This window comes from Apostichopus japonicus, chromosome 16 (genome assembly GCF_037975245.1).
Source record: "Apostichopus japonicus isolate 1M-3 chromosome 16, ASM3797524v1, whole genome shotgun sequence".
NCBI lineage: Eukaryota > Metazoa > Echinodermata > Holothuroidea > Aspidochirotida > Stichopodidae > Apostichopus > Apostichopus japonicus.
This window is the reverse complement of record NC_092576.1, coordinates 17,394,389-17,409,427: the sequence shown is the minus strand read 5'-3', so window position 1 is coordinate 17,409,427 and position 15,039 is coordinate 17,394,389. Positions and strand designations below refer to the sequence as shown.

The 15,039-nt window shown below is 37.2% G+C and overlaps 1 protein-coding gene across 4 annotated transcripts; it reads right to left on the bottom strand.

Annotated features, from left to right (window-relative positions):
• Positions 1–349: 349 nt before the first annotated feature.
• On the bottom strand, positions 350–15,012 carry LOC139983803 (putative GTP-binding protein 6). Of its 4 annotated transcripts, XR_011798829.1 has the most exons (9): positions 14,822–15,012; positions 13,463–14,317; positions 12,518–12,607; positions 11,045–11,274; positions 9,036–9,244; positions 7,858–8,009; positions 7,037–7,192; positions 4,042–4,258; positions 350–974 (listed from the first exon to the last, which is right to left on the bottom strand). XR_011798829.1 is itself a non-coding variant. In XM_071997583.1 (8 exons), the coding sequence occupies exons 2-8, from the start codon at positions 14,062–14,064 to the stop codon at positions 4,108–4,110; spliced, it is 1,590 nt and encodes a 529-aa protein (XP_071853684.1). In that variant the 5' UTR covers positions 14,065–14,317; positions 14,822–15,012; the 3' UTR covers positions 3,357–4,107. The 4 variants fall into 4 exon arrangements, 3 of the variants coding, with proteins under 3 accessions (XP_071853684.1, XP_071853686.1, XP_071853685.1); XM_071997583.1 differs by lacking the exon at positions 350–974 and having other exon boundaries at positions 3,357–4,258; XM_071997585.1 differs by lacking the exon at positions 350–974 and having other exon boundaries at positions 3,357–4,258; positions 14,708–14,863.
• Between the last annotated feature and the right edge of the window lie 27 nt (positions 15,013–15,039).

Below are 15,039 nucleotides of genomic sequence, written 5' to 3'. Positions count from 1 at the left end.
TCTATAAATTTAAGTTTACAATAAGTGTAAAAAAGTACACACAACATCGATATCGTAGTAAAAGTAAGGTTAACTTTATGCAGCTTAAACAAGCCTTTAGGACATGTGATTCTCTTTTCCATTAATCTCGTACGATCAATTGTGCTGTTTATTAGAACAACTGTTATTTTGTTATGACGTTTATTTAATCAAAAGCATCTATAGTATGAAAATATGAAGTCTGTTAATTTGACTGAAGTTATCAATAAATGGAGGGGAAAATATATATATATATATATGTTTACATATATATTATATGTATATGTATATATATATATATATATATATATATATATATATATATATATATATATATATATATATATATATAATTGTAAGAATAGTGATGCAAGTCGTCGCATTGCTTTCGTAACTGATTTACGACCCTCTACCAGTTTGTCGGTCTTGTTTTGTTTCTCAGACCAGAGAAACTTTCCAAATATTAAAATGCTTGGAACTGACAAACACAGCTTGCCAACATCATCTTTTTTTACCTTAAGCAAAATGGTTGTGCCAAAGCTGTCATCTTCATAATGCATATTGAAGTATAAGGGAGGAGCACCTTGTGGAGGTAAAGAATCTTCTTTTGCATCGTCACACTGGTTTTTGTGCCTGCGGAAGTTGCTCTGCCTGTGCGAACCTTTACATTTGCTGCAGATCACAGTTGAAGTGTTGCCTTGGTTTCTCACTCTGGAAAAAACACGATGATCCTCGTGTTAGCTCTTCTAGATTCAAAGTATGCAGTCCACTTTTCATGAGGTTGTGGAATAGCTGCTTTTGAAACTTTGGAGGCTGCTGTAATGCAAAACTAACATCTTCCACATCTTTATGAACGGCCTTTAAATGCCTGGTCGATTGCGACCCAGCAATTGACCTCTCACAGTAGGGGCACCTTCTTCCTGGACGTTTCGAATAAGATGTAGTAGGTTGTAAGGCTGTAAAAAATAAAAGTCTGAGAGTAATATGTTATGAGTGGTACGAACATGTACTGTAGCTGCCTTAAAACAAGACCTTTTTTTTACCCTTGTTCTTTTTGAATGTCAGATACCAATAGCATAACCTTTTTTATGTAACCTTAATTTTCAGATCTTTATCAACCTAGTATTTATCTTATGTAGTACAGTTCTTTAAGGACTTCAAGGAGTGTTAGCTCAGTGGTTAACGTCGGTGCCTTTCAATCATAAGGTCCCAAGTTTGAGTCACTCCAAGATTAATATATGTCGTCTAGTTACAGAGTTGTTAACAATTGACAATTCATAATCATAGACGATAAATACATGCATACATACTTTACATATACTGTACACTACTGTATGTCAATTAACACTCATCAGCCATTTTTGTGGAATTGTATATGTTGTATGTTTAACACTGGTCAGTTACAATTTGTTTATAATCAATCATTTTCTTTCCTGTTAATTGACTTGGCTTTGGGTGGCTATTTTGAAAAAATAAACATTTAAAAACACCATGCTTGATGAATTTATCAGAGTATTTTTTACATTTAGAAGAGCTCTTTGATAATTTCTTCCACTTTCCATTTCCGGCCCTCCTATAAAAACATTTATGTACAAGTCAAACACTAAAACAAAAGAAATAAAGAAGCACATTATTTAGCTATTGACATGTGCTTCGATCATTCATCCACCTCTGCAAACGGCCAATTAAAACCAAATGATTTGGGAGATTGAAGTAATTTACAACAGGTTGGTTAATTCTTTTTTGTTTTGGTCGCGGATCTATGTTGTGTCATTCTCATTCTTACGAGTGTTTTTTGACTCTCCAACGTATTGTATGTTGCAAATATTGCAGTAGATGAGGTAAATGACATTTTTGGATAGGCAGTTTATTTTATGCCAAATTTGGACCGTGCGTTTGGTTTGGTTGCTCTGAAAGGCCCTGGTCGAATCGACAAGTAAGCACGTTTTGCAATTTTGTGTACAGGGCGATGATCCTGCAGTTTCTGTTTTGTTTTCCCCTAATGGTGTGTCATCCTGAAAGGATGCCCGAACTAAAAAGTCCCGTAGGTTACTGGGTCTTTTAAAAGTAATGACAGGTAGTTCTGAGAAAACTGATGTTAGGCGTTCGGTGCTTTGAAGTAGGTGAAAATTCTTCTGAATGATTTTAGCCAGTGGTGGGAGACCAGAGTGGAATTCAGTAACCAATGGTACCCTTTTGGAACTGGTTTGACGAGTTTTGTAAATCAATGTTTCGGTACGGGGTTTGAATATTTCTGGTACAGTGACGTGGATGGCAACTGCCTGATAAAAGGTACAGTAGTTGTGCTTGTTCGTGGGTTAATTGAACAAGTCTGATTTGAGTGAACCATTTTATAGGGTCACAGTGGTGTCCAGGAAGTGAACGCCAAGTCCAGAAATATCAGCAGTAAATTTGATAGTGTGATGAAACGAGTTGAAGTCATCAATGAAGTGTTTTAGATTTGCCTCGCCATGGGTCCATATCATGAAGATATCGTCAATGACGCGTAACCATGTGTGTGGTTTCAAGTTTTGTCTGTACAATCATAACACTTGGGTAATAAGCCCTCGATGACAGCTATACAAAGCCAATTTATACGCATTAACACACCAGTAGAATCACTGTGGTCGAGTGGTACGGACTTCGGTTCGTGACACAAGATCCGGGGGTTCGATTCCTACCTTCGCCTGATGAGTCCCAGCAGAGGAAGAGGGACCCTCTTATTTAGGAACATTGTGGACTAGAGAACCTCCCCCCTCCTGGTGAAGTCAACTTCCTCTTCCACTGGTAGGTTCTAAAAAAAATCAATCCTTTCTTAATACAATTGCTTGTATATTTAGCACTTTCTAAGTTTGCCCCATTCCCGTCTGCTTTATATTTCCGCCAACCTTCAGCAGCTGCTGTTCCCAGGCTTGACACCCCCCCCCCACCCACCACTGCCCACAAGGCACAGACTACTATCCACATGTGCGCACCACCAAGTTAACTATACTGTCTCAGCACTTACTTCAGTGCTTTACATGATCTATTTTCACTCAGCCAACATCTTAAAGCAAATTACAACAAACCCCAGTATGAGTCTATTCTCGAAATATGTTTACAAAAATAAGATAACATGAGATGGGAATTGTCTGTGACAGACTGTTATTTCGGCTGTGGGGAATGGCAGCAGAGGACCGAATGGGCGGGAATGGTGGGGGTGGGGGCCCTGGAGGGGGAGGTACAACTTTATATTAGGAAACATGCATAACATATAGCATTACTGTCACAAGATATGCAACAAGTATAGAAAGCTCCAAGCCTTCCTAGATAAAGAAACAATTGAGTGAAGTCCAACCGAGGGAGGGCTCTCTGTTTATTACATTCAAAAAATAGTTCGTCTGCTCACAACTACTGCCTTTACCCTCTCTGCCTCCCATTCATCCCATTTAAACGGCCCACACCAAATACGATAGGTCAGAGTAGCATGCATCATATTATTTACATATACGTTATAATAATTTCATCTCATATTTTTTTTTTTTTTTAAATGTCCTGTTTAATTGAAACTATTCCAAATTTGAGTTAAAATGTTAAATTGGAAGCCACCCGATATGTAAGCTGTAATCCATAAGCCCTTGCGAGTGTCTCCCACACTTGTAACTGCTTAAGGGTCGTAAAAATACACTGCTGATATCATACATCAACGACCAGGGCAGACTGACTTCATGGCCATAGTTACGTAACACTGATATACTCTGTATACAACTTATAAAGTTACATACAACAAATACCAGTTTTTGAATCGGTTCTGTTTAACTACAATGTCATTAGTTTTTCAACACAACAAGGCAATACTTTTTAAGCAATAATAGGGAACACTTTCATTGTTACAAAAAGATAACGCTTTAATTAAAAACAAAGTGAGACCTTTCTTTTCATTAACATAAAATGTACCTAATTTATGGAAAGTAGCACTTCAGGTTTCAATATAATGGAAGGACACTTTTCCGGGTGCACATTCAGTTGATCAAATTCACTCGCTTCGACTTCCCGGTTCAACTTTTAATCCAAACTGCCCGTCCATCCATGGCAAACCGCTAGGAGTAGCTAACTACTTCTTCTATTGTAGATAAGATTTCCAAACCTGGCCCGAAATCTAGCATCACATCTCAAGGACATCACAACGTCTACCAACAAGTGTTCGGTCTCCCCCTCGAGTACCCTCTGCCTCTGGACCGACGCCTCTCTGTACAACCACCTAGAACGATGTTGAGAGTGAAACAGAAGGGAAATTAAAAACTGGGGATAGAGCAGTCAAATACTATGATAATTGGAAGTTCACTCCTGCATAAAACCATTTCTGTTCAATTTGGGTTGTATGAGTTAAGAGGGGGAGGGGGGGGTGTCATTGACCTCACTGTCTACAGTCTGAGATCACAAGTGCAGAAACATGTTACATAGGTAGTGAACCGTACGGTTCACTACCTATCTGTAACATGTATCTGCCTTCTTATCGTGATCTGAGACCATACGGTTCACTACCTATCTGTAACATGTATCTGCACTTGTGATCTCAGACCGTGCGATTCATTACGTATCTGTAACATGTATCTGCACTTCTTCTCGTGCTCTCAGACCGTACGGTTCACTACCTATCTGTAACATGTATCTGCACTTCTTCTTGTGCTCTCAGACCGTACGGTTCACTACGTATCTGTAACATGTATCTGCACTTCTTCTCATGATCTCAGACTGTAAAGTTCACTACCTATCTGTAACATGTATCTGCACTTTTTCTTGTGATCTCAGACCGTACGATTCACTACCTATCTGTACCATGTAGATTCTGCACTTCCTCTTGTAATCTTGGTAAATACGCATACCTTGTATGCATACACAACCTATATTTGAATTAATATGATTATTATCCAATGACATGAACAAGGTGTGGCAGGCTGTTTGAGTTCAAAGAATAAATTTAATCAGACTGTACTTAGCAAGACGAACTTTGATATTTACTAACTAGTTAAAATGTCATCCATGTATTTCTTGTATTTTTTTTTAACACTTAACCTCATCTTTGTTGAGATTGAGTTGTGTATTAATATAATAATAAGTTTAAACATGCATGGTAAACATAAAACCTAAGAATACATAAATGCCAGAGGTGATAATTTCACACTGATGATTGATTGAAACAAAACCATAGAAAAACTCTCTTCTGAAGTCTGTATATTTGTATGTTTGTATATTAGATCCTCCTGCAAGCAGGAACTCGCGAAGAAGCCTCATTGGCTTATCAAAGCCGCAAGCTGACCGAAGGCAGTCTCTTAGGTTCATATTTTAAGGTCCATGATATGAATTGTCAATTGTCTACAACTTGTAACTGGACAACATACATTAATCTTGGTGTGACTCGAACTCGGGACCTTATGATTGAAAGGCACCGGCGTTAACCACTGAGCTAACACTCCTAACACTGAGCTAACACTCCACAAGTCAATCATTTCTTAAGCCTCTGAGGAAAAGTCTCGAATGAAGTGCATTGAGAAATCATGAAACGTAGATTAGACATTAACCTTCAGTTTGTGTTCTGTTTGCCCTCTCTACCTATCTGTTGGTATCAAATAACTCCATTTATCAAAGGTTAACAGACAAGGTGCAACATGAACAGAGAAATGTGGTACCTGTTAAGTTAAAGTAGGACACCAAAATTATATATATATGATGTATTAAAATTATTTCGAAAAGGTTTGCAAGCCAAATAATAAACACATTAAAACAAAACAGAAATTCTGTGTGTGACTATAAAATGATGAAAAAATAACTCTCTTTTTGTGCATTTTTAGGTCATCATAGCTACATGGACCTCTTCACCAGTTTTAGAGATATTTAAATTATTTGAATAGTGGCTTTTGTAAGAGTTTCATTTAAAGAAAATGTAAACAGCTCTTAAACAGTACTAACTGATAAATCCCATTATTTAGTGTGTGCCAATAAGTTGATGATTTCATGGGTTAGGAATTTTTAATATGGTTCCAACCTCCCCCCCCCCCCCTCCCAAGAAGAAAAATTAAATGAAAATTTCACTTGGTGGGTTTTGAACCCAAAGTGAATGTGGGTTGAAATGCAATGAGATTAATGTCATGGGACCCAGGGAGCTATAGAGACTCAGGCATAGGTTGAATGAGTGGGCCCAAGAAATATGAGATAAAGAATAAAGCAGTTTAATTTTTCATTATATACTTAAATAAGAAAAATTAAGACTTCAAAACGTGTAACCAGGTAAATAATTGTTCCTTGTAAGGCGATATGCAGCTACACAACTTAACCTAGTTGATGAAAAAAGTTCCTTTAAAGTCACTTAAATATCAATCCAACACAGCTTGTCCTGATTCATTGGGTATTCTATCCTTCTGTATTTAGTGACTTTTGGAATAACCTTATTCATTAGCAGATCATATGGAAAACAGCTGAGTCACTGGTGCATAAGATTAAGCACCATAATCTAAGGAGTTCAGTATCTTCTCATGTGTTTTAAAACGAATCATCATGCATATGCATATGCGTAAGCTCATGCATATGCATGCATTACATGTGTGATTTGGAGTGTTAGCTCAGTGGTTAATGCCGGTGCCTTTCAATCATAAGGTCCCCAGTTCGAGTCACTCCCAGATTAATGTATGTCGTCCAGTTACAGAGTTGTTGACAACTGACAATTCATAACCATGGACATTAAATATGAATCTAAGAGACTGCAGCTTCGGTCAGCTTGAAGCTTTGATAAGCCAATGAAGCTTCTTCGCGAGTTCCTGCTTGAAAGAGGATCTAATATACAAACATACATACATTTCATTGTATGTCCTTCTTCTACCACCCAAAGTGCTTTTTAGTGTTTTCTGAAGATCTGGACGAATTGCATCATCAGATGTGTATTACTTTAATGGTGAATATTAAAACTGCAAATGAATTAAAGGAAAATTTAACTTTACGATTTGGATTTTGTCTACTACACTATGTTAAGAAACACACTCACTGTAAATGTCCTCCATTCATTGGTATCCTCAGTGTACAAACTACCGTATCGGTGACAGATAAAATATGTTCCTGTATCGATGTCTTCAGGTCCTCTATCCCTGTCCCTTCAGTAGCTGAGATCAGATGACTCTGGCCGCCATCATGTGCTGGTAGGCTGTAAATAAATATATATGTTTATATGTGTATATATATATATATATATATATATAGATATATTTAGATATATATAGATATATATAGATATATATATCCTATGTGTTCACTATCAGACACAGACAAAACATATGTCAGAATTTATGCAAATTATTTGCATAAAACAAATGTAACTGAACACTGGATTAGGGTTGGGATTAGGATGTGAATGTATTTCAAGGTTCATGCATTAACAGCACTCAGGAGAAAGAAGACATTTAAAATAGGGTGTACAATGTGGTGACCGGACATTCCCGATTCCTGGTAACAGTCACCATGCAGCTTCCATGTCCTGTATCCCCAGATACAAAATGCCCCTGGAATTGACCCCCCTCCCCCACCCCCCCCAAGAAAAGAGAGAAAAAAATGGTCAGTTTATCGTACAACGGTTCTCTGAACATGCACTTATCTTCCTTCAGCTTTACCACTAGCAGTCAAACAAAACTGTGACTTTTACATACTAAGGTATTAAACACCTCCACCATTTTAAAAGAACCAAAGGCAGCAAACAAAAGATATGGAGCACCAAACTTATATCAAACCCCTTTGTGTATAGCTCATGCAAATATGAACGACTGATCGACGACGTCATGGCGGGGGAACGAAAATGCACTCGAGAGGGCTCACCTATCTGTGAGAAGGTCACTTTTATTGCAGACTTCCATCATATTCCCCAACAACGTCTCCGACAGTCCTAAATCTTGTAATACTCTGAGTACGTTCGCCTTTTGAGCTTCTGTGTCCGGATGGCTGACATCTCTCACGTGAATGATGACATCCTGTGAATAATCAAGGAAAAGATGAAAGGTACATGATTAAAACAAGTGGCTAAATTACCTCTACACTGCATTTCTTAAAACAGAATAGTAAAATGATTGTTTTGTATTGAATTTCTTATTTGGGAAAATCTCGTAGATGTAAAAACTTAACGTGATGTTTTAGAGGGTTTTTCTCACGAAAGTAACAAAACGTGGAATAAAAAATACGATAGATGATTGATGATGTCGAGACCTAACCCTGTAACTCCAATTCTTAATGAATTGCACTGGCTCCCATGGCACCTGCGGATAAGATTTTGTATTCTCATGTATGTTTACAAGTGTGTTCACTATCTTGCGCCAGTGTATCTTCAGGAATTACTTACCTTTTACCAAACCCTGGCGCTTGCAACATTCTTCTTCTGACAAATCTTTACTTCTTGTACCACCAGCAAGAAAGAATATTGGCAAACAAGCTTTCAGTGATATTTTGTCAAAAGCTGCCAAAAGACATTAGGACCAGTCCAACGCTGCCAATAACTAAATGTCGTTTGAAAACGTATTTTTTTCGATCATGTGTAGCATTAATATTCCCATTCTAAGGGAGTCGCAATACACTAAGTTATTTTATGTAATATTACCTTTTTTATGATCTCTTGTTTGATATAACCTCTTATTGTACTTTTATAACCTCCTATTTTTTTATTTAATATAACTTCCTATTTTTTTATTTAATATAACCTCCTATTGTATTTTTAATAACCTCTTATTGTATTTTGATTTTTTGAGTTGTTATTTTAGGTTTATTTTTATAATGGTTATGATTTGTTTTCACTGTATTTACTTCCTTTTTCTCGTTTTTTATTTTTGTGAAGGGCTTTGATACTTTTTGTGATTTAGCGCTATCTAAATGACGTATTTTATATTTTTATTATATGTGACAGTATTTCTAAAAGGCCCAACAGCTTACCAAATTTAAATATGTAACTAGAGTCATCCTTTAAGAAGAGCTTTCTACAAGAGATATCAGACATTATTAGTACTCACAGATAACAATACGTCTTCCAGGGTTGCAGAGAAAGACGCTATAAGGTCGTGAGGTAGATTAGAAATAAATCCGACTGTGTCTACGAAAATAGCTGACATCCCATTTGGCAAGGTTCCTCGATGCGAAGTCACATCCAGAGTTGCGAAGAGTTCGTCCTTCGGCTGTAGGTCAGCGTCGCCGGTGAGCTTTCGTATCAGGCTGGTTTTACCTTTCATGAATGAATTAAAAAAAATTAAAAAATCAGTTTTAATTCCCCTGTGATTTGTCAAGATTCCTTAATCACTTTAAATTATATTCCTTAAGAGTTTGTCCTTCGGCTGTAGGTCAGCTTCGCCGGTGAGCATTCGATTCAGGCTGGTTTTACCTTTCATGAATGAATAAAAAAAAAATTAAAAATCAGTTTTAATTCCCTGTCATTTGTCAAGATTCCTTAATAAATGACTGGATAATAGAATTCATTTGACTTATAAATGAAGTAGATATCTTATATTCAGAAAAAACTTATAATTACTGTAAAACCTTCAGTGATATCTTTATCTAGTACTGCAATAAGGACTACATACATTACATTAATTTTAATTTCACTTGAATGTATAAAGTAATAACACTTTTTTCAGAATTGTATTAAGCAGCTGCCATTGTTACTCAGATATTTATAATATTGCCACAATTTGTCAGTGAATTCTGCTGCATTGACAAGTTTCATCTAAATTTGCAACTCATTAAATTTTGTGTCATGATGAATGCTCCTCCAGGCTTCCAAACTTTTGAGCCTTCTTTAAATGGTGTAAATAAAATGATTGAGCTGAAATGTAAAGGGCAGACATATCCACTGATAACGCTGCTGAGGAAGGCGCATCATAATATCACCCTGGTCAACAATAACCTGTCAAACATAGAGACAATCCCTCCATGTGGCAGCAGCTAAACACATGTCCCCATTTATACACCTGGGTGAAGAGAGGCAATGGAGATAAAGTGCCATGCCCATGGACACAACGTAATGATTTGGCCAGGACTCGAACCTGCAAACCTTAGATCACAAGTCAACTGCCTTAACCACTAGCAGGCGCGTAGCCAAGGGAGAGGGGGGGCAAAGGGGGTGACCGCCCCCCCTTGAGCTTTTTTCTGAAACGTTTTCATGAAATCGCTAGTAATTTCAAACAGAAAATGCTAAGATGCAACTTACTTGGCCTGGGAAGTGCAATTTCCAGCGATCTGGGAGGCATTTTAGGCAAACATTTTCTTGTTCGCTTCTCAACTCATGGTGGCGCTACACTTAGATAGTTCCCAATGCCAAATCTACGGCTCTGATAATTTGCCTACAGGTTTGCCCCTCCCTTGGCAAATTCCTTGATACGCGCCTGACCACTAGAACACAATGCTCTCTCTATATATCCAGGAGTGTGGAACTTACATCACTGATTAAATATCTAATACATGAGGAATCTATGTAATGATGAACAGTGAATAGAGCCGCAACAGCCGATCAATAGGAAATCCACATCAAACGATTGAACACTATTATCAGGGTCGAGTTCAGTGATTTATCTTTACTGTTACGCTAGAGTTTGTAGTAAAAGGGGAGACAGGTTAGTTCATCATAATTTTTTTAATTTGAAAATTTATTCAATATCAGTCTCTTGCAACCTGGAAATATGATGTATTAAACCCATTAAATGAGGTAATGATCTTTATCCCGTCCTCTAGAAATCTTCCTCATCAGCTTGAAGCTTTCCCCAAGCCCCCTCCCCTCTATTCAGTACCCCCTCCCCCTCCCCTCCATTCGGTGGGTGTCATCAAGCAGAGTAGACATAAGGAAGTGAAGTGAAAGTTCAAACGATCACTTCCTCTCTCGCAGAGCACTTGAATGGGTTCAACTTTCTCCGAGATTTTAAACATTATCTTCAAACAGTATAACTGGCATTATAGTTTGCGATGAGAGTCTAACGGTAGTCTACAAGTTCCTCTTACGCATGGATAGGTTACTAGTAACATGTTTCCTAACCTGCATTAGTGTATCCTACCACAGAAATGACTGGAAATTGCTTCATAGCTCTCTCTTTTCTCAAAAGGCCTCTTTTCATCTGTAGGTTTCTCAAGGACTTCTTGATTTTGATCTCTCTCTCTGCTAACACTCTCTGCCTGACTTCCAGAAATGTCTCTCCTCCGCCTCCGATATACCGTTGGGCGCCACTCTGCTGATCAAAGTTCTCATCTTTCAGAAGAAGACGAGACCTTCTCAGAAACGAAACAAAATCGTAACTTGAAGTATGAAAGTGGAAGACACTAATATATCTTTCCAGGAGAAAGTAGTAAAAGAAGTTATTGTGATTCCTGAAGCCGGATCTCGAAAGAGATACTTTAAACAGACATTTATATATATATGGATATGTATTTGTATGTAAAGTATATGTAAAGTTTGACTTTATTTGGACAACAAATTATGAGTTGAGCAGAGGTAACAGAACTTGATATCATCAGATGGAATTATATAGAACCCAAAGAGTTATGTACTTAAGATAAAGAGTGGACATGTAGCAACATTGAATCTTACCATGCGACCACACCAAACTTGACAGAAGTAGCATAACTTGACAACACACGTTACTACTCAATACTGTATACCACAATTCTACCGACTCCTAGCTAATGTTAAATAACTTGATAGACCAAATTGACAATGGATACTACAAACCAAGTGACCACACAACTCCTCTGCAGCACACAGGTCTGAAACTAGTGCTCACACTCATGCTGAGACACTTTCATGAAGATAACATCTCTGTAGCATACCCACACACGTTAGGCAGATATGACTTAGTAGTCTTGAAGTTACCCACACACTGTTAGGCAGATATGACTTAGGAGTCTTGAAGTTACCTACAGTACACACTGTTAGGCAGATAATATGACTTCGGAGTCTTAAAGTTACCTACACACTGTTAGGTACAGTAGATATGACTTTAATAGGAGTCTTTAAGTTACCCACTTGTACTGTTAGGCAGATATGACTTATGAGTCTTGAAGTTACCCACACACTAGTAGTTGGGTAGATATGACTTAGGAGCCTTCAAATGACGATTTTACATTATTTGGAAAATAAAAGTTCTACCTGTGCAATGTCCATCACTCATGATGATTATCCAATCACAAGCTAAAAGCAAACTCCTCACAAGATACATATTTCAACTTTTTCCTTTCTGCTATTCAGAGAATGAAACTTCTTTAATGGTTGGATCTTACTTATACGGGGGGTCACATTATTATTGTTTTGAAAACTATCTCACAGGCCACAGAATACTTGCCCCTGGGTGTGGAGTTTGCTTTTACCCACCTGTGTGATAACGGTATTCTTGCAATGCAATTATGCCGATCCTTAAAAGGAAGGTCTTCTCATGGAAGAATACAGAAGAACTGAAAGTCTTACTAAGTTTTAGTTAAAACTAAATCATGGCTCATTTATTAATAATCTACATACCTGAGTAAGGGAATTTCTGCTAAAGCAATCTGTAGTTTAGCTTCTCTGGTTCTTGCATGTAGTTTGAATATCTCTAAAACTAGAGAATATCTGAAAAAAGAACACGTCACAATTAAAAAGACCATGACAAAATCAATATAAGATTAACAGTATTTGCAACTGACTTAATATTGGCCAAACATGAAAAAATATCAGTCAAGCAAACCTAATAAATATTTTATTGGTTGCCTTATGAATGAAAACTTCATTGCCAGGATATGTGTGTAAAATCTTTAATGAAAGAAGGCAGCAACAGTGAAGAATTTGTACCTTCAACTAAATTTTTTGGTGCTGCCAAACTTACATTCTTTACACACAAGGGTATTACGATTCCAAATAGTGCTATTGAAAGATGCTAACCAAAAGTAAGTTTAATTTTGTCTGATCAAAAGCACATTTTTAATTTTCTTATGTTACAGTTCTGGTTCTGCTTATTTAGTTTTATTCTGGTAGTTGTTCACTAATAGCATGTTTATTGTATGGTTCTGTTTGTATTGACTACGGTACTGTCTTATGTTTACGGTCGAGGGGAAATCACTTTTCCGTTTTTGTTTCCTGAAATGGACAATTAAGTTTCTATCTATCATCTATCTATCTACTTAATATCACAGCATGGTGATCACCATCGACTTTATTACTGCAGTGACTTTAGGAGTCTTAAAGTTACCCATGTACACTGTTAGGTAAATATGACTTGGGAGTCTTGCAGTTACCACTGTTACATTGACCTTGACCTTTAGAAATGCCTCTGGTAAATTTAGCTTGGGTGCACATGACAATATCATCCCTCCTTGCCTCCATGCCTCTCTATACATACAGTATGGTGTTCATTAACAATCATCACATTGGGTATAGGGTGTTTAGAGCTTCTATTGGATTCTTAACTACACTTAAAAAACGGTTTACCTATCATATATTGCTACCTTCCAGCAATCTTCCAGTTCTTTCTGTTGTATACTGTTCAACCTGTCAAGGCTTATAAAAACAGCTGTTAAACCTGGAACATCCGCTAACCTTTCGGTTATATTTCCATACGTCCCTTTACCGAAAATCGTCTTCTTGCCCGGCTGCGTCGTAGAATAAACTGCACTGTCTAATATGGTCCACTTCAAAGTCCGGACAAGTGAAATACTTTCATCTAATTGTAACTTGGGGTTCCATGAAGACCCCTTACGTGGACCGGATTTTATATGAGGCTGTAGAACAAAAACACGGTGTGGTTCACCTGGTTTTCTCTCTTTGAGACCAGCTTTCATTATTTGTATAGAGTCAAGAAGTCTGTCATGATGTACATCATTGAACTCTGGAGAATTACTGGAATCGCTTGAGTTTAAACTGTTGCTGATCATAAAGGTTCTACAAGGACCACTCTTCAAGATGTCCTTATTTAATGATCGAAAAAAGCAGTCACATGCGGTTGTTAACTTCAACCTTGCAAAGTTTCCTCTCGGTATGTAACCATTATATCTCCATAGCAACCGCCCCAAACTGAAGTTTACAGACATCATTTTTGCTGAAAGCTACTCGATCAGGGGAAGAATGGGGGGCTTAATTTATTTCATTTTCCAACTTGTTCTTGAAATTTAATCAGTCATTTTACAAATTTCTTTGATAGTAAGCGGTAGTGTATGTATTTCAGTAAAGCCGATAAATTGGTGTTATCACAAGGAGCTGGGTGTGATACTCATGGACATTCCAGGGAGATGCATATCTTGCTGTCAATTTTTATCCTTCACCATATACCAGTCAATAACAAGGTTTCTGGAAGGAATAAAAAGAAAGAATAAAATCATTGAACACATCTATACAATATTTACAGAATATAAAAATGTTCCCTGATATACAGTCATATAGTATATACATGTATAATTTTGTGTCAAAGTTACTAATCTATAGCTGGTCTGCGGTAGCTAGTCTAGGCCAAAACACTTTAATATGATTATTCATGAATATAGCACATAACCTTCGCCTAAAACCTGTCAATATGTTTAATTTACATGTGACCAGAACATGCAGAAAGTACATGAAGTGTAATAGCCTAATAATAGTTAATACTGCGCCATTAGCAATTTTAGAGTTATCTCGCGTAACTACTATATAGCCTACCTCGACCAGATAATCATAAGCGAACAGACAAACGATGTCTCTTACATTCATTATTTCTAAGACATTCGACATCGCAGCTTAAATAGTGAATATGTTTCGAAAAGGACTTTAAGGTTGTGTAAAAATAAGTTCGGTAGCACTAAACTATGTAATATTCACATTTATTGTTAGATCCCTCGACCACTGTGATGAAGGTAGGTGTGCGATGTTATGAATAGCAACTCGCTTATCGTGGATGATTCAACCATTGCAAGGAGCAGAGGGAAATCTTTGATTCAAAGAATACAATCTCAGATGCACACAATTCCAAAATTTCGATTCTTAATATTAGAACTGTTTAGAATATGAATCCTGTACATAATCCTTGAACTATATCA